This window comes from Apteryx mantelli, chromosome 7 (genome assembly GCF_036417845.1).
Source record: "Apteryx mantelli isolate bAptMan1 chromosome 7, bAptMan1.hap1, whole genome shotgun sequence".
NCBI classification, from domain to species: Eukaryota; Metazoa; Chordata; class Aves; order Apterygiformes; family Apterygidae; genus Apteryx; species Apteryx mantelli.
The window spans coordinates 13,653,155-13,673,592 of NC_089984.1; the positions used below are offsets into that span (position 1 = coordinate 13,653,155).

Genomic DNA, 20,438 nt, shown 5'->3' on the forward strand with positions numbered 1-20,438 from the left:
GGGTCAACTGAGAAGTGTTGATTTGTTACAAGACTTTCTGAATCCTTGGAACAGATTAACACTTCTCAGTTGACCCTTGGGGTTCATGCCCCAGAACTTGGAAAATCTGGATATATGCAGTAAAAAGGCTTACAAAGTTAGTATAATTTAGTATTATTTGAAATACTTTTAAAAAAAGGAAGATCTGCTTACACGGTCTTGATATAGATTTGTCTCGTAATGATGTTGGCTTAATCCTGCAAGATGAATTAGTAGCCAGAATTGTTATGCAGTAGCAATACAAGAAAAGCTGTATATCCGTTGCCCCATTGTAAATGTTAATAGTGCCCTTAACTTCTGGGATAGAAGCACAAAACTAGCTAAAGGTCATTGGTAAGACGTTCGTAAAGGGTACGTGTGCAAGCTAACGTTCAGGTCATGCAGAGAGTTGGGGGATCCCCACCCTGGGTTCCACGCTAGCCTGCAAACAGCAGGGTCCCCCTTGTACAGCTGTCACTATGCCTTTAAAAAGATGTTCCTAGCCACTATCTCAGCGCAAATGTACGTTTCTAGTCTACAGTTGCAGTCATGCATTCATCATATGGTATGACCTCACATTTTAAAAAATGTATTTTTCTTTTCATTTTTAAGGGGACATTTATAGGCTATTACTGAGATATTACAATGAAGAATGCAGAAGCTGTTCTACTTCAGGACCAGACGTCAAGCTGTACTCTTTCATATATAGCACCATTGAGTCCTATGCAGATTCCACTGATGATGATGATGAAGAAAAAGGATTGTGCTTTGAGGATTAAAATAAGTATGTTTAATCAAAATGTTGTTCCTCTCCTCCCGCTGGTATATTGTTTGAATTGCTGGATGTGACATATGAATTGGCTTAACTTTATATATATATTGACTGCATTGGTAGTGTTACGTATATCATCAAAACAAAAATCAACCTTTGAGAGAGATTTTTTTGTTTGATGGTTTTGTACATGAAAACCTTGTTCATGTGCATACAGAAAGGATTTTTTTGGTAAATCCTGGTTGCATTATACCTTGTTCAGCAGAAAATTTTAATACACTTGCATTTCAGTCAAGAAATTACTGAAAAACGTCAAAACGTTTCCCCGTATTTCTTCGCATTTATTTTTGAGCAACCTTACCTAGGTTTCTCATGTAATCTTAATGCTGGAGTACAAGGAGCCACGTAACTCCTGGGATGATTGTAGAGAGAAGAATTGTAATGATTGTTCTTACTGACAATTGTTATTTTCATTACCTCTTTAAGACTGCCACAGTATTTTGGTTTTCTTATCAACTTTTTCATTAATTTAATTTAAAATGTGCAGTTTTTAATATAATTATTAAAAAGTGGTTAAAAATAGAAAAAATCAGGGGGAGCTGTAAGGGAGTCCACAGCTGTTATCTTCATCAAATTAGACGGAATAAGGCAAGAAGTTAGCATGAGGGAGTAGAGCAAACCTGAAGTACAGAAGGATGGGAGGAGGAGAAATACAATCAGAGTTAGTAGAAGTAAACACTTTCACATGAAACTTCTAAAATCTTCTAAATTTTTTCGGACCTGTCTGTGACAACATTGAACAAGGTCTTAAACATACTAGCGTATCTGAAGTTTCTCAAGGTTCACTGTTGTTGGCAATATCATTTGAATTTAGGTCTGCTAATTGTGTTTATATTCTCATATCAGGCCTCCTTTACCGAAATATTCGCATGTAGAAGCATAAGATGCAGATGGGATGGCTTGGGTGAGGAAATGGAAATCACTTACGTATCGGTGGAAGGAATGTCTTCAGGCTACAAATAAGAAAAAAAGTTAGAACATGAAGTGGTGTTAGGAGCTTGCACCTGTGTCTTTTTAGACATGAAGAGGTCAAAAGATGTTTGAAAAAACAAAAAACCCCAAACTGTGCTATTACCATCTATGTGAATACCAAGTGAATGTTGCTGTAGTACATTAAAGAAAAATTGTTTACACAAAACTTCAGGTACATCAGTGATAAAACTTTTCCGGGCCTACGTACAGGGCCAGTCCGGTTTGTCTCCTAGTAGTTGATCCACAGTTGAAGCCCAAATTGCGAAGTTTAGCTTCATCTGTATTAGATTTCTTTTGTCTGGTCTGTCATTGTTGTTATAACCAGTTTAGCAATACAAGCAAAAACCAGCCACAGAAATGTAGTGAGCTGAGGCTCTGGTATCAACAAATATTTTGGGTTCAGGTCTGATAGAATCTCTCCAAGCCTGGAATATAACATAATTAAATGCTGGAAGCTGTTGGGAGTTTGGCTTACAGTAACATGTTCACTGTTGGAGCTGCTCTAGTGGAAGCAACAGTGAAGAGTTCGGGTCATTTATAAATGCTTCAGAGTGCTACACCATTGCATTAATGCTGCAGTGGGCACCTTGGAAGCATGTTGCTTGGAAGTTGATGCAGCAGCTAAAGCAATTTCTTCCCGTCGTTCCCATGAACTGTAGTTTTCTCCACACACATCCATTATAACAAAAGGAAAAAAAAAAGGGGGGGGGGAGGACAGGATTTCAGGTCCTTTACTTTGTTCACAACTTGTGTCCTCAGAGTTAGCAAAAATTTTCTCCTGCTCCTGGTGTTCCAGCATTAGCTCAGATTCTGGCAATAGGAATAACATTATTTATCATAAGCTCTATTTGGGCATTTAGTTCAACTATGATAGTGTTTCTAGATGCAGTGCTGATGATAAATGTACCCTGTTAATTAAGACAAGCAATGGAAAATTGGTGCTATTTGCCAAACCTTATTCACCTTACTGCTCAGGATTTCCTATAGAAAAAAATAAACAAAATCTATTCCTGAACAACTGGAAGAAAATATAGCAAAAGGCTTTAGGTGGCTAGATATGACCTCCCCTTTCTTGTAAATAAGAACATCTTTCTTAGTGCAATATTTATTTTCATCGTGGGGGGAAGTGATTTTTGTGTATGAAAAATGTACCAAATAAGATGGCATAAAATTCTACATTGGCTCTAGAAATGGAAAAATACATTTAACTTTGAAAAGATCCTCTCAAGATCATATTAAGTTAAGAGAATTTTTGCAGTATCAAGTATTTCCAGGATAATCCTAGTGATCGTATGTAGTCTATAATTTCACTGATACCTGAGGATTTTCTAACATGGGGAAGAATGCCTCTTATTTGAGATAATTCTTTAGGATATGCTTCCCATACTTTTTTCCTGTGAAATCTGGTTGTAGGGACAGGCTAAAAGGAAAATCAGAAGTTAACAACAGTATTAGATTCCTGTCACTTTCTAATTCGAAAAAGAACTAAACTGCCCAGAATGCTGCATCAGTGTGGAAGCAGGAATTTTGGATCAGTCTAATCTGTGCTCTGCATCTTATTTATTTTTCCATCCAACTACTACTCTTCTTTTCTAAACTACCTGAAATGTTTTCTTTAGCTAGAGATGTTATTTTGGTGCTCTACATGAAACGGTGTGAAATGGAGATGCTGATGGCCTCTTTGTGCACCCTAGTAAACTTCAGTTTCACTCTTCTAGGAACCTGTTAATGGAGTACTCTTTTTTTTTTTTTTTTTTTAATTACATTAGGGATCTTTGCTATATGATTTGAAATAAACTTCTACCAAAACTATTGTTTTATACTTCTTTTAGCAGCTAAATTGAATGCCTACTATGAAACAATGATGGGCAGTCCTTTAGATTGCAGTGTTGCCTCATAATCAAGTTCGGTGTCAGAGCACGTCTGTTTGTTTTATGGCTCTTGCACCTAAATTCCTCAGTTATGAGGTGTTAGTTATGAGGTGTTCTTATCTAATGATGAGTACCCATTACTGTATATATTAATTTATAAACTGTTGAAGTGTTGACATTCTTTTAAACCTACAGTTTATGCATTGTTATATTATATTGATTTTTCTGGATCTGTATGCTAATGTTTACATGATTTTGTAGGAATACAATTAAAAAATTCTGATTGAAACAATATTGTCTGCTTTTATTTACTCTCTTAATATACTTTACAGGATAGACAAATTCCAGCACACTTGACTGTACACTGCACAATACTAAAGATAGTTCTAGTAGTAGATTTAATAATTAAAATGTTGTTTGCCACATAAAATATTATAGCCAAGTAATCTGTTCTTCCTATATAATATTTTAGGAGTTGGTGAAGACTGCATAGCAATTTAAATGGAAAGTAACTACTGTAAATTTCAAGGGCAAACTAACTGGGAAGATGTGAACATGAATGTGAAAGTTCATAAGCGTAAATGTGTATCGCAATATGCAGGCATTTTGATGTTAAATTCCTAATTTGCCTTTGGAAAGCGATCATTTAACTATCCTTTGAACTTCATGAAGGAAACATAACTAACTAAAATATAAAAGTGAATAAAAGCCTAGAAACGTATAAATAACGAACATGTTGCATAAACATTGGCAGGGTTTGTAAAAGTAGGAGTAATGTCCTCCTAAATGGAAGGATGTAAGAACTATTTTTTCAAAAAACTTGCTTTAAACTAATAAGGAATTCATTTTTTAGCATTACAGAAAGGATAAAACATAATTTCTGGTTGCTCCTGAGCTTTTAGGTATATCTGAACTTACTAAAGTTTGTAGTATTAATATTAAATTATTTAAGATTTACAGTACAACAGTGACCGTAAAAAAACTTAAATTTCCTTCTGGAGGTTTTTGTGTTGTTCCAGCAAAATGTACTAAAAGTTTTCATCTAGATCTTCAGATTTCTTGAGTAAGAAGTGAAAATCACATTTGACTAAGGAAACTGCTCTTTACAGTCTCAGCATTGCCAAATGTGCATTTTTCTTCTCTGCTTTGAAAGAGGAAGAGAAGAAGGAGGAAAAAAAAAAAGGAAGAAAGGCATGTTTTAAAAAGTGCTGTTGCAGAACTAGAAAAGAAGATGCACTTGCAGTCTGTAAGCAGCCACCAGTTTTACTAGCCCAGAGGATTAAAGGCATGAGTCAGTTATGTGCTATCTTAAAGCACAGCATCCCAACTAATTATAATACCAAAAAGAATAGTTTTTGCTTATGCGGGGGTTGATGAACCAAAGCAGCAGCTTAAAATGCAAGTTCTCAATTACCTTGAGCAATTTGATGCTAAAGTTTGGGGATTTTTGTGTTTTGTGGGTTTTTTGGTTTTTTTTCCCCCCTCTCTCTCCTTTTCTTGTCCTCAGCCAGTTTTGGCATGATTTGAGATTGTTTTGCATGTGCAAATATCATACAAATCAGTATGAGAAAGAACAGCCTCAAGGTGGTTCCAGTGAAAATTCCTCAGCGCACCTCCTAGATTAGGAAGAGGTGCTCTCAGTGGTTGCTCCTTTCTACAGTTGCTCCCTTTTTCCTGCTGTTTTTATGACCCTTTTTATCTTCAAGAGCAAACGCCATACCTGAAGTTGAAGTGCCTTAGATAAGTTAAAGAATATGCAAGCTCATGCAGTATATTTACTGCAGGAAGCTCTGGGACAGGCAGAATTGTCCTTGTGGTGTTCACAAAAGTTCGGTCTGCAGCGGCAGGCAGAGCAGAGGGGCTCTGAGAACAGAGACTGTAACCAACAGGCCTGTCGCAAGGAGCGTAAATGCGGAGGTTTGTCGTGGTCGAGCGGGGGTTCCCTGGGCAGTCAGTGACAGCCCTTTCTGCTGTTTCCAGTTGCCCAGTGTGCTTGGTACTGCGCGAGAGGTCTCGGTTTATCCTCAAGCACACATACAGCATTGTTTATCATTCCTAGTTTTAGATTTAATTTTCCCATATAAATGGTCAAAATAGTATCACTGTGTGTTATAGGCGTTTGGCTAAAAAGCTGCTGTGAATCCACTGGGTAACCTGGAGCTGGCAAACTGTCGGCAGCTTGGTGACTGGGTAGGGAAAGGCCATTGCCGTGCACGTAATACCCTGTAATCTCAAGTGAGGGGGCAATAGGAGAAGGAATTCAACCTCTCCTCTTCCGCAGTGGGGAAGCCACTGCCAGTCCCTGCTGTCCCAGGTTGTCACCAAGATAATCGTATACTATTTTAATGCAGCAACCACCCTCGGGAATATGCTTCATCACTTCTTAATGGCAACTGGAGCCCTAAGGAAATGATTTCCTTATCAATAAAGTACAGCTGCAAGGTCTGCTTCCCCATGGCCCTTGTTTTTCTTCTATCTGGATTGCAGACCTCGGGTGTCCCAGCTGTCAGTCCTCGGATGCAGGAGTCCCGGACAAGCAAGGTTCACAACTTGTGATGTTTACGTTCCAAGCAGTTTCCTGCTCCCCTCCATCCCGAAGCCTAAACAACTTTCTGCGAGGGAGCAATGGATGAGTGGATGTAGAACCCTGGGGATGCCACCAAGCTGCTATAAATTCTTAAGGTTCACCAATGTATTTCTGTGTAATCCAGAGTAGGGTGATGCAATATTTGCTCTGGATGGATGGCCGTTCTAAACAAATAAATGAATAAATTAAAGTCTGCCTAAGAGACCTTTCACTATTACACAGCACATTTTTGACAAGAGTGAAAGCATGCATAAAATGTTGGAAATTACAAGATGCTGCAGCTGTCTGAAGTTTCTTTAACTAAAAATTGAGTATTTATGGTCTTGTTTTGTGCTAACAGTGTTTCATGCTCATTTATCATTGCTTAAGTGAGTGTGACCTGGAAGCTATATAGGAGGTATCTGTCACTGATAACTCCATTACAGCAATACCATCAATTTCTGGTTAACTGAGCTGTCAGCTGGGGTTATAGTAGATGGTTCTGATAGGTGACCCTCAGTACGCAGTTAAAGGAAGCTCTAGTATGTTCCCAGCCCTCTTGACAATACTTTGGTGTAGTATTGTGATGTTCATGGATGCGCAGGGGTAACAAACACACTATCTTGCGTATACTGGCTAGCTGATACATATATTATAGGAGCTTAAAGCAGCCATCGCAAATTACTAAAGCAGATTGTTAATACATAGTTAATCAGCTGTATATCCACCAAGCAGAGAATAGGGGAACCGGTGCACAATAAAAAAAATATTGCGGTATCTTTACAACGAGTCTCATTCTGCTTGCTGGCTGTCTTGCAACCAGAGTTCATATACATCAGCATTTTATAGGCCAGTTCTTCTCCAGACCAAATGGGTTGCACTGAAAATGTTCTCCATGGCTAATTTGCCTAACAAAAAAACATGGACCGCTAATTTTCTAATGTTTTCAGAGCAATGGAGTACAATGAAGGCCTTCTTTCATTGGGGATAAAATGGTAAAATCATGTCTGATTAGGTAAATATTACTGAAAATCCATAAATCATCTTTTTGCCGCAAGTGGTAAATGTTGGGTTGTGTAAAGCTCATCTTGGACAACTCCTGTAACATGCAGGCAACTGCCTTGTATAGAACTTTCTGCAGATAGTTTTTCTACCCTGTTTTCAGGTATATTCCCATGGGAAGTCCAGTTCAATGGCAGATTTTTTTTGTTCATTACAGATATGCCTTCCATAACTGCTTGAAATTTTTATTGGTATTATAGCAACTATTCCTTTTGCAATTAATATTATCAAAATAGGATTCCACACAGATGAAAACTGCATTCACTAAATGGGAAGAGAGCAAAAAAACAGTGGAAAAGTTATTGTTTGAAAGTCCATGTTTAAAGTTTACCAAGAATCAGAATGTAGTGCCATATGAGATGCTACCATTTTTGATAAAACATATGTGCATGTATTTGTACTTAATCATTGTACCAGAGCATTAAATTTTAATTCTGCAGTCTATTTTTGTAGGAAGGCTGTCATAACTAACAAACTACATACTGTTTCTTTTAACGGCTCTTTATTTAGTCACATTTTTGTCTGTCTGACCTTAGCTAAGGGTTAATGTTATTGGTAGTATTTTTGCCTGGAAGTATAATGTTTGTTAACTTTTGATTTTAGTGTAAACTAGAAATAATGTCTTGACTGCATGGGAAGTACAGCCTCTCTCAGTCTGGGCTGGATGTGCTCTTTAATAGCTATGGAGCATCTGAAAACTCCTTTTCAGAGCGTAGTATGTTAAGAGAGGCAAAAAGGGAAAGCTTTAATCCTCTTGGTAGGCATTAAACCCAGTTTCACCTAGCATTTTAGTCTCCTTTTACGGAGCTATAAAATTATTTATGTTGTCGGAGAATGGTTAAGTTTATTCTCAGAAATAGTTAACAGTATCTGTTGAAAAAGAGAAAGAAATTGTTCAATGGTATGGAAACAAAGCAGGGGGAACCAGGGTTAAGTTTCAACATTTCCAGACTTTATTACATTAATTTGCTATAGTTATAGTTTCCAAATATAATGCTTAGATTTCTCGCAGCAACCATTATCAAGACTAATTTTAGGGTGTGGGTTTTTTTTTTTTTTTTTTTTTTTTTTTCCTCAGATCAACCTTTACTTTGCCAAGATTGCAGCTCTTTGCAGAGGGCAGAGTATACTTCAGGGAGGCAACTGATTTTTGTTTCTGTGTTCCCATTTTCTGGATCGCCATCACCAACGTGTTGGTGCTCAAGAATGAGTACCTGTATCAGTTTCCTTAAGTGCCTGTCTGATGAATGTTTCTGTTTCTGAAAGACTCTCCTGATTGCTTACTTTAGTCTGGCTTAGTTTACAGACAAAAAAAAAGGGATATTTTTCTGCAAACAGAAATCCAAGCTCTGACTAGGTCCAGGTAAGTCATGCTCATGCTGGAGTTCAGTGAGGAAACGACAAGGGCAAGCACCTTATGTGTGCGTGATGTCGCAGCCTTAAAATTAGCAATGTGAGATTCATGGCAAATTTTCTCCAGGCTGCCTTGTTAGGGCAAGCTTTTCAGTTTTGTGTAGCTGGAACACAAAAAAACAGGTTTCTAGTGAAATATTTTCATCTCCTTGTGCATCTTCATGAATAACATGAATAAATATTCCCATGTTAAGTTAGTCCTGAGTAGCTTTATAATCTTCAGCAGCTTGACCAGTAAGAAATTGTATCTCTGTACAGAGAACCCAGAATGTTCCCTGTTGCATGCACTGGCTTTGCAGGACGGAAGAAGGATGAGATGCAATATAAACATCTTCTCCCATTGCAGGAGTCTGGTGAGCTGCTCCACTCAGAAAGGAGATTCATGTGTTGAATTCACTTGTTTTAAGCTCTTTTCACATCAGGTGTACTTCCAAAGGAACATTCAAGAAAGTTAATTCTCTTTGACTGTGACATTTATGTGGATTATACCTAAACAGAATGAAACTTTGTTTACTTCCATTCGGAAGCGAAGGAAGCTAAATCAAACCAATGAATTTTGAAGTGTGTCCACTTAAGATTTAGATGTAGTTTATCTAATCTGCTTTAGAGCTGCATTTAGAAAACCTTTCTGTATGTCCTTATATAGGCAAGGACATGGCTCTTTTTCAGAGGAACACTGTGCTTTGAGCTGGGAGTCGATGCGCAGTGCTAAACGTGTTCATTTCTTTCATTCACCAGAGCATCCTGGCACACTAGACACAATAAAGATACTGTATAAATCAAAGTGTTTGACCATAACAAGAAATTCACTGTGCTAAGATTTGAAGACTTACATTTGCAAAATTAAATGTTAAGAAAACTGCTTTGAATAGCTAAATTCTGTTACTGAATAATGACACGATTTTCCTTAATGTACTAGGAATTGATTGGATCTAAACCAAAATGTCATGGAAATAAATTAAGGTAATTGTAAATGTTTCGCAGCCTTTTCTATAAAGGATAAGGTCCTAACAAATTGTATTTTCAAATCCAGAGCTAACTCTATCTTGAAAATGCCTGCATTGTAAGGTAATTATCCTGTTCAAGTTCTAAGTCATTATTTTGCCTGTTGCCTGAGGAATTTTACAGCAGAACAGTATTAATAAGATGCCAGGAGTACAAATTTCTTAAGTTAATCTCTGTCATAAATAGAATTCGTATAAGCAAATTGGCATTTTCATTCATAATTACTTGACCTACTATAAATATGGGTCAGGAATGAAAGGATGTTTGATTTTATGTTCTATGAAAAATGAAAACCTTTACCTTTTGAGGAAAAAGACAAAAATTCAGTGTCTTCTGAGAAAGGATTGAACATATAATTTTGGGCAAAGGAGACTTCTAATTCTTCCACCTTGTAAATCTCAGCTAAGTGGCAACTTTAATGTTGGTGATGACAATTCTCTCAGCATTCGTGATGAAGGAAAGACCTACTGATTGATTGGGTCTGTGGGCGCCTCATTCCACCAACCCCACATATACAAAAATAACAGCTGAAACCAGGAGATTAAATTTAAAATGCAACAGATCAGGAATTCTTTTGCTATCTGAAATTCAAACCTTTTGATTGCAGGCAATCATGAGGACTAGATTTTTTTTAATGAAAACCAAGTGCCTCATAAAGTCATCTGACTTCAGCATCTGGGGCTTTAAATCTTTTGACTTACCACTTCCTAAGTTTTTGAAGACTCTAAATCATTTGTCAGTCACTGGCATGTGAGATTTGTAAACAATCAGATGAACTTGCACCTTCTGCATGTCAGTTCTCAGAGCTGTTATTTTTAATAACTGGCAGCAGGAGCCTCCTGTGCCTGCTAGGAAGGCTTTTGGCCCCAGTAGTTTCAAGGCTGATCAAATTCTGTTTCCTTTAAAGAAGCATACACCTCTTTTTGCTTCAAATCTTGATTATATGTGGCCTTTGGATAGCCTCAAAATGTTAATAAATTACTTTTAGATTGGTTTCTGTTACAGTCCAGTAAAAGCTCCTGACAGATCTGTGTAAAATTGTACCCATGAAAGATGTATAGTCTATGACCAAAGTAATGCATTTATATACTTAGATGAACAGTGTAAGGCTTTGCAGTTCTGAAAATTCATGTGGCAATGACATGATAGAACTATGACTTAAGGAAGTTAAAGCCAACTTTAAATTCTTATCTCTAATAAAGTTAAGCCAATGCTTTATTGAATGGTGTGCATAGAAACGGCTGGATCACAGGGACCAGCATCTTGAAACAATGAATACTGCTAGATATTCTCTATTTTCTTGGTATTTCTTTAGGGCTCAGAGACACAATGCAAGCAGTAACTAACTAGCAGCCAAAGTGTCATAATGATATTTAATAGGTTATATCTTAAAGCATTGACAAAAATGAATATCCAAAACATCCCCATGTAGGGGAAATTATCTAAAGCGGGCTGGGCAGGAGAATGAGACAGAAGAAGGTAAGGGACTTACGCTGGTCAGCCGGTGGGTCAGTGTTAACGAGACACAGGCAGTGCCTTTTTCTTACAGAGGTAAAACACGTGAGAGCCGCAAAACGATACTTCATGGATGAAATCCACATGTGTTTTGGCCATGCTTGAGAAAGTGTTAATCCCTCGTTCACAGAAGTGCTTTCTTTGTCTCTGTTCTGTACGATGGCCTCTCGCGCCCGCTCCTCGCGGTGTCTAGCCAGTGATCTCAGCTGTGGCCTCAGCAGTTCACCCTGTCTGCAGGAGGAGTCATAATTCAGTCTCCCCGCTCGCTCCCCCTAAGCCTCCACCGCCGGTGGTGACAGCATGTGCCGGCTATGCTTAGTGGCTCTACAGTATTGAGTGAACTGTCAGCTTCAAACTTATTTACTTAAGACTTGAGCTAATCACAGTCCCCAAAGTGACATACAATCCCTGTTCTTCAGCGCTAGATCTTTCTCTGGCTACAGTGTGCAAGGGTGGTAATGAGTGAACATCATGATTTGCTAGGTGGATTGAGTAAGAAATGACAAGTAGGATTTATTTCTGACTTTCCAAACACCTTTACAGAGTTTTCACATTTTTTTTTCTTAATTGGCTTCAGTGACAGCCTTCCACAGGCACTGTGCAAATCCACGGGAACTGGTACTATGCAGGAAAGGTCTTCTACTCTTTAAGGCAAGGTCTGTAAACGCCTTAGACTGCCATAGGAATAGGGCTAAAAATCCAAACTTAACGTCGCTATGATCCAAAACTCATCCCATTGTGGTTCCTGCCTTTTGCTGAATGTTGTTCTTCCTCATGTAGTGTACTGTGCATTGAAAGCAGTATTATGAGTAATCAGTCTAGATTTTCACACACAAGCAGCTCAAAATGTTTTAAAATGGAGCTGCAGTAGTAGTATTTTCATGTTACTGAAACAAATGTCAGAAAGGCATCCATTGCTAGCTGGCCTGAAGAGAAGACCAGAGAACGGAAAACCATTGCAGTGCTGTATGCCCAGCACCACAGATGCCTCATGTTAATAAGCACTAATATGATACAATGAGCTCAGTGCTGATGGATGAAGATTTTGCAAAACAGGAGAACTTCTGTAATGAGGCGGCTTGAACTGTGGAGCAGTTTAGTCTGGAAGCAACTTAGAGCAAATTTAGAGCAATTTACTCTGAGTTGATAAAGCAAATGCAAAAGAACATGTTTGGGCAAGTTTTGGGTGAGTTGTTGCATTTTTTCTAAAACACCAACATAATTTTTCTTAAAAACTATCCAGTGATATGGTGGCTGCCAATGCATCTGTAGTCCATATGAACAGTAAGCTCACCTTGATAACTGAGACACACAAACTATTTCCAGTTCTATGGGAGAACAATTTTACAGTAAAATATAGGCAGCAAACATTAAAGGAAGCATAGAGCTGTTTCAGCTGTGAATAAGAATCACTCTCTAATATTGTCTAGCTACTTCCAGCCCTGTGAACGTAATGTTTTCAGATGGCCACCATCGGGAAATAAGAAATGATTGTTACTCTGCATGTAATAGATTTGATATTTACACCTCACCCTTGAGTCCCTGGATGTTTTACATTAACGCTTACTAGAGGTCCCTTTGGCTCAAGCAACTGAGGAGAAAGGGTTGGGGGTTGCGAGAGGAAAGCACTGGAAAGAAATTATGAAGTTTTAACTGTACAACAGGTTTGGAGAACAGCTTCAAAGGATTCCATTAAAAAACAGATATGGTGCCAGAACAAAAGTAAACAGAAAAGGCTGTTTAGTTATTGCAGAATAACTCAGTAGGGACAGTGCATCTAAGAGAACTCTACCTTTGAGGCACAACATGGTGTTGATTAGTGCAAATAAACCTCTTCAAGAGTCACCTTTCAGCAATTACAATCAGACACTGCCACTGAGGCTTCAAAAGCTTCATTAGCAAACTCTCCTCCCAATGAGAGCTACAAATCTCACGTACCCCAGAAGTTTTAACTGATGGAGAACTGTCTTGCCTTATTTATTTTCTTCCAAATGAAAGAAATAGCAAGATAATTACACATCCCCCCATTAGGATAAATATCATTAAAAATCAAAATAGACCCTCTGGAAAAAAATGCAGCCAGCGGTATAGAATAAGAGATGAGGATATTTTTCCGCTGATGTCAAGGTACCTTGATGTTTTATTTTCATCTAAAGGGACGATCTAAGAAAAATGCAGTGCAATTTAGATGTAGCTGAAAGAAAGCTATCCAAAAATAAATAATGTTTCTCTTTTTGTTAGGATTTTCTTAGGAAATACCTGCGCATATTGAAAACATTTTTTTAGTAATTTTCTCCTCATCCATTAGTAAAATAGTAAAAAATATTTTTCATCCTTTCCTGGCTAAGGAAAAGGCAGTTGACACTGCTTACTGCATTATCAACATGTCAAATGCTGGTAGGCTTTTTTGCAACACCAGTGTTGATCTGTTTCCATGGTAAGTGGGAAGACTTCTTGCCATTTCCCCTGCTAACTTGCATACTTCCCAATAAAATACTAGGACGAGTTAAGTTTAGTGCTCCTGCCAATTTGAACATGAATCCATATTTGGCAGCTAAAATCAATGTTGCACACCAGTGTTCTTCCCTAACCTACACCTCTTTATTGACTTGCTGCTTTGTATACGATGTTGTTACATGTTTATTCTCATATCTTAATGATATTACAGTGAGATTCCAGAGAAATAATTACAGCAATGGCTGGTTTTGTTCTTGTAGATGTAGTGCACTAATTTACTAGCCAAGACCTGTGAAACAGGCAGTGGGAAGCTACATTTTGCTGATTTTCACTCAGCTCCACTGTCTAGCTTGTCTCTCTCTAATGGATCCATGACCAGACTGACCAGGATCCCTACAGTCTGATTCTACCTAAAAATACATTTGGAGAATAAAGTTACTTAAAAATAACCTGTTGGCCAGAATCAGTTGGGGAGCAGTCTTCCAGATTTGTGCATTTGGTCTTCCAAAAAACATTCTGTACTTCTGCTGAACTTGGCTGTGTACCTGCTACAGGCAAGAAACAGGGAGGGGTGTTCCTGCACACGGGGACCCACTTGAACAGACTATCTAAAGCATTAGTATGAAACACCACCTTGAGCTGTTTCGAACAAGCTTTCTGACAGTATCTAAGCATGTGTCATTTTAGGGAGTATGATAAAATCACAAAGAAATGTAGTACTGTTACTGCAGCTGCATATCGGTACAAAACAGATCTGTACTAGTGTTATGGAGAAACTTTTTTCACTTAATGCAGATATGTCTGCTAGAATAAAAATAAAAGCTGTGGAGCAAAACCAGAGAAGTTCAGATTAGGAATCTGCCAGAGAAAGTGCCTGGTAGCACGAGGCAGTTGTCAGTTGCTGCTAAATGTAATTTGGTAAATGGTATGAACTCCAGGCTGAAAAGTGTGTTTACAATTAATATCTTTTCATACTAAGGGACATAAATGGAGCACTGACAGCGCAGGGTGCTTAGCAGCAAGCACAGCACTGGGCGCTGCACAGGGAGAACGTGGCATGTGATGACAGTGAGGAGTACTGGATCGGGGATGGAAGACGAACAGCTTATGTTAAAATGTGTTTGGTTTTAAATGAGACTTTGTGGTTAGCTTCCTGTGTGAGCTGCTCGAGACATACAGCAGTTCTGGGAAGGTAAGGGGCCAAAATAGTTGTGAATACCCTGACTGAGGTACCTTGTCCAGGGAAAGCTCCTGTCACATCTTAATTTCAGATATTCCAACTGCAGAAGGACTGCAGATGGAGGGCTGCAGAAAAGGGGGAGGAATGTTGTCCAAATAAATTGGTGCAAATCCCAACTGGCAGAATGAGTACTGTTTCTCTGCTTATGCTTACAGGCATGAAAGAAATTTTTTAGCTGTTATTTGAAACATCTACATAGGATAAGCAGCATGAAACAAAAAAGCCAGCTCTGAAAACAGGGGAGTGAATCATTCTTTGGAGCTCTCTGGTCTAGAATGTTCAAGTATTTTAAGCCTCAAATTTAAATATTAGACCAGCCTAAAGTCCACATTCCTGAAAGATATTCACTGTTTTTTATTGTTAGGTTCAATGTGAGAGCATGCTTTACCCTTTCCAGATTGCTTTACTTTAAGAAGAGATGCAACTTTAGATTTTAATCTATGTTAGATTATATTCTTAATGTGTAATAAACACATTGGGAAATAAAAAAGTAAAATGGAGTCTCTGTGCTTGGTCTAAGAAAACTTCTGGTAAGCATTGTCTCTAATAGAATTACATTATAAATAACAATGAAGAGTTGCCAAAAATATATAAATATATCTATCTCAGGAGGGGAAGTTATTAATGAGATTGTCCTTCTATAAGTAATCCTGTACCCAGACCACCTCCTATGAGATTACCCTTTGAAGAAACAAGCCTACTGAGAAGTCATGCTGTGTTATAGAGAGAGTTGTGTGAAGCAATTAACCACAGGAACCATGATGCTGATTGCAAGTAGCTGCTGATCCGGCAAGGAAAACTGATGTACCAAAAAACAAGCATGGACAGAGGCAAGGCATACAGGAGTCGCACAGTATTACATGGTAGGACAAACGATGGGTCAAGTTGTGCCCTTCATTGTTCAAGTGAACAGATGGGTGATGCGGTATATTTCCAAAAACGGTTTGGTTTTAGTTTTGTAAATTACATGCCTGAGTTAAGGCATAAAAGAGACAGAAATGAATAAGAAAGCATGTCAGCTTAAAACTGACAAGCCACAGAAAATAAGGATAAATTTCAAAATAAATCATAATGAGAAATTATGTCTTTCTGCATGACAGACAATGTCACGTTTGACTTCCATTTCAGGGTACTGTCATGGCTACCCTAGGCTACATATTTTATCCAGAGCAAAATGTCTCTTGTGTTTCTTTTGGTGTGGAGCTGGCATGAGAACAATGCTAAGCAAGCTTGCAACCTGGGCTCTGTGTCTGCTGTGAGTCGCAATTTCTGCAAGTTTTCATTCCACTGATGGACTTCCATTCCAGCCAATTTCAAAGTGTGATAGTTTAATAGGAAGCAAATTCAGGATATATATCTTCTTTTGGGTCGGGGAGGGAGTTAAGTGTGTAAGTGGACACAAAAACAGGCAGGTAAACTGAGGATTGTAATTGGAAAATGTAAAAATTCAAACTCAAATTGTAAGAAAATAGCTCATCAGCTGTCACAGGGGCTCACTGGAGAGCAAACAGACCAGTGGTCAAGGCTCAGAAGGCCCAGAATGGTGGAAAAGTGACACAAAACAAATAAAGGAAAAGAAGTGGCAGTAATGCAGTTCCTTAGAAAATAAGAGCAGATATGGATAGGTGTTGAAATTTGATGCTTACAAGAATGATGTGTGGGAGAGATGGGAGGGAAATCAATAGTTAAAATAAATACTGGAGAATTTGTAAGACGATCCAAAGCACAAAAAACAATTAGAAGTTTGCTGTTCAAGCACACAAATACCTTCTGGATGAAGAATAAAAAACTGGTGAAAGATGAACAAAAATGTGAAATTGCAAAGGCTTCAGGGAACAAAATAAGCACTCAAAACATACTGTAAAACCTTAATGCCTATTCAAGTATATTCACCCTGTTCAGTGCAATGGTATTCAAAGCCAGATTTGACATGGGTGTTTCCCTCTGAAGTAGATGGGAGGTCTGCTTGTCCTCACTATAATTTTTAATTGAGTTTATGTTCAGTTAGCATAACATGATTGCTCTAAAGATGGCTTCTGTCTGTTCATAACAAGGTTAAAACTCAATTAGTAGCTGCAGCATCTAACAATATTTCACCTCTTGCCAGAAGGCTCAACTAGCATATGGCTAGCTGCATGTAACCGGTTTAGCACGCGTTTCATTTTGCAGTGATGCTGGGCTCCCCTCACCAGCGTGGCGGCTGCCTTCCCTTGTAGCGCCGTGTCTTAGGCTGTCCCACGATGCCTCGTGTGCAGCTTCCTGGGCAATCTAAATATCGTATCACAAGAAACATTAACACAAAAATCATTCACACCCTCACTTTGCAGTATTTATGAATTTCTTGAAGATATACAACTGCTAAGAAAACTGCTAAGATGATAATAAAGACTTTGATTTATGTGAGGACTACGATTTCTTTTCCAGAAGAAAGAAATTTTATTCTAATTAGCTAAATTAGAATGAACAATCAATCGTTAATCGTAGTAATCAACAGGCCTCATGAAAATCTAGGTGATCGCTATGCTACAAAACCCTTGTTAAAGCCTGTTGTGTTCCTTCCTAAGGTTTTTATTTCTCATTTCTGCCCAGCTGACCCTGAAAAAGTCATTTTTGTAGCATATCGTTTGCACAAAATGAATTATAGCTCTCTTTCTCTCCCTCTTCCTTTTAAGGCAGGTCCAGTTTTCCTATTATTCATATCTTCACCCAGAAAATTATCAAGCATGTTGATATTTATGGGATAGTGTCAATATTTACCTGAAACATCAGTTTCAGTGGCCGTACAGACAATTGACCTTGGTTATATGTACAGTGTATCTTGTTCAAGAGCAGGTAAATAACAAATATGTTATGTTCTGAATTGTCATAGAAAATTCATAGATATTTGTAATTTGAAGATATTCAAGGGAGAAGCTGTCTTAGAACATATAAATAAAGATACTGGCAGCAAGAGGAAAACTGTGAATGTATTGTCTTGTATATTAGGACATAACCTGGGATAATAATTCTCTCAAATAAAAAACGGCTTAAACGCAGTTCCAATCATTTTGTCAAGGTCTAGTGCTTTCAGTCTACTTTATATACTAATTTTGGATGGAAAGCATAAATGTCCTTGGAACATTTTATATCTCCTTTATGAAGCTCCCAGTCATTCCTGTACAACAGTTGTGTAAGCTGTGCAGCTTGTATAAAAAACTTGTATTTTAGATCTGTTTTCCTTCCATGGTCAATTCACAGCTATTCATCTCATCAGTCCTTTTTTATACTTATATTCTATTCTTAATGAAAAAAATTTTGGGCAGGGATCATCAAAGGACTCTTCTGTGTACCTGTTAGTTTAATGGTGTCCTCTGCCATCAATGTCAAGTGCAATTTTTTTGTTTTGCACTGTTATCTTTACAGGTCTGCAGAAAATTAATGCTAGGAAGGCATAGCATGCCATCATCAAGGATGGGAAGATCCTTATGTCCCCAGGATGCCTAACCCTGTGCAGCTGCAAAGGTGCTCACTTTATCACCGGTTTTCTTGATAACCCTCAGGGAATCTCAAAGGCGAGAGTCTTTTTTTTCCCCCTATATTCCTTCCTGCCAGGTGGTTCTTCCGTTGTGAGACATTTTGATATGGACTGCCTTTATCGGCACTACTGCTTATTGCAGACGAACAGCGGGGCGTCCCAGTGAGGGCTGCCCCGGCCCCTCACGCGTTATAGCGCGCTGCCCCTCGGCGCTCAGCGCGGGGAGGCCGCGAACGTGTCACCCCGCGGCGGCGGCGGCAAACGTCGCTCGGAAAATGGCGCCGCGGCGATGAGGGCGTTATGGGCGGGGCGTGTGGGCGGGGCGTTGTGGGCGGGGCGGGACGCTGTGGGCGGGGCGGGCGCGCCTACTCCAGCACGGCCGGGCGGACAGCGCCCCGCGGCCCCGCCCCGCCCGTGACCTCAGCGTGCGCACCGGGCGCCGCGGCCGTTGCGGCGCGCGCGCCTCACGTGACGCAGGTAACGGTCCCCCGCCCGGCTCCCCTGCCCCCCCCCTTCCCTCCCCGTCGCGGCCTGTCCCCGGGCGGCGGTGGCGGCGCTGTGCCAGGCGGGCTAGGGCCCCCCGCCCCGCGGGTCTGTCACCCTGGCGGCGGGCGGGAGAGCGGCAGGCGCGGAGGGGCGGGCGGGCCTGGCGGCGGCGCAGCCCCGGCGCGGCGGGGGCGGCGGGCGGCCCCGCCCGCGCCGGCCTCTCCTCTCGGCCGGTGAGCGGGGCGCCGAAGCGACCAGGTTTGCCGGGTGTCCCCGGTCCGAGGCGGGGGGCGGCAGGGTACGAATGACCCCTACTGCCCGCCAGGTTTCCCCCGCGCTTCGGGAGTTTCTTGATAGCCGAGGCTGTGGTGAGGTTAGCGCTGCGTCACCCCCTGAAACACGTCACCTCCCTGCCACCCGCCTCCCTCCCTCCATCTCTCTCTCCCTTTCTTTTTTTTTTCTTTTTTTTTTTTCTTTAAGGAAAGCGAGAGTCTTATATCAGGTAGTTTCATTCCGTAGAGCTGGCTCCATTGCTAAGGCTTACGATGAACTGTGGTGAATGCACAGCTTGTAAACTTCCTCCAGTTCACCTTTTTGGGTGGAAAATTATGCATCTTTATATAGTATGGCACTTCTGCTGGAAGGAAAAGAAACATTTAGTGTGTAGGTGTATGTTCCTGAAGCAGCCTTATTTGCTAAGACTACTTCATGCTGCTCAAATTTCAATTGTCCATGACAGGCTTCTGAAGTTAGTTTATTACTTTTGCCCGTTTTTCATTATTCCAATTACTCTATCTTGCGATTAGAATTATTCTATCTTAAGAACTTTAGGAGGGAGTTGTATCAGGTATATAGGAGAAAATGGCTATGCTAGTGGATAAATGAGGTTTTTGTGAAGCGTGGACCAGGCTTACTGATGACTTCTTCTCGCAGCATAAGAAGCACTTATTAGCATTGGTAGCAGGACTTCATATGTGTCTAAGAAAGTCAGTAAGGATACTGGCAATGCCAGGAGAATATTGATTCATGTGAGACTTTGCAATGTATTTATGTTTAATGTGATCTTGAAAAAAGCTGGATAAACACTTCTGATATCAAAAGTGTCTTGCTGTTATCTTTTTCTTATGCTTCCATACCCCCTGAAAACCAGGGTAGACAGGGTAGAATAATTGACAAGACTGTCCATCGCATTAGCTCGCTTCTTGAGTTGAAAGTGCTAAGGTAAAAGCTAGCTCGTGGCTCAAGACACATATACAATACTGTAAAACAGCTGTAGACTTTTTCAACTGCTTCATTTACTTTCACTGTTTAATGGTGCTTTGGTGCATTAACTATCAGGGTCTCTTTCTGGTTCATTGTTTCTTTCTCATTTTTGACCTCCGGTAGAGATTTAATTAATATCTTCTTTTGGTTGCTCTTAGCTGAGCTTGATTCCTTGCCAATCACTGTTTTCATTTCAAGGTTGATTTAGGAAACATAGCAGAATG

At 39.6% G+C, this 20,438-nt stretch overlaps 1 protein-coding gene across 5 annotated transcripts in view; it reads left to right on the top strand.

The window, feature by feature from the left end:
* The window catches only part of PARG (poly(ADP-ribose) glycohydrolase), an 82,544-nt gene extending 78,565 nt beyond the window's left edge, over positions 1 to 3,979 (top strand). For 4 of the 5 annotated variants that reach the window (XM_067299820.1, XM_067299823.1, XM_067299822.1 and 1 more), the window contains one exon: positions 631 to 3,979. In XM_067299820.1, the coding sequence (XP_067155921.1) occupies positions 631 to 797 (167 nt within the window). In that variant the 3' untranslated portion in view covers positions 798 to 3,979. The remainder of the gene's footprint in view (positions 1 to 630) is intronic. The other variant, XM_067299821.1, reaches the window with a different exon arrangement.
* The last annotated feature ends 16,459 nt before the right edge of the window (positions 3,980 to 20,438 follow it).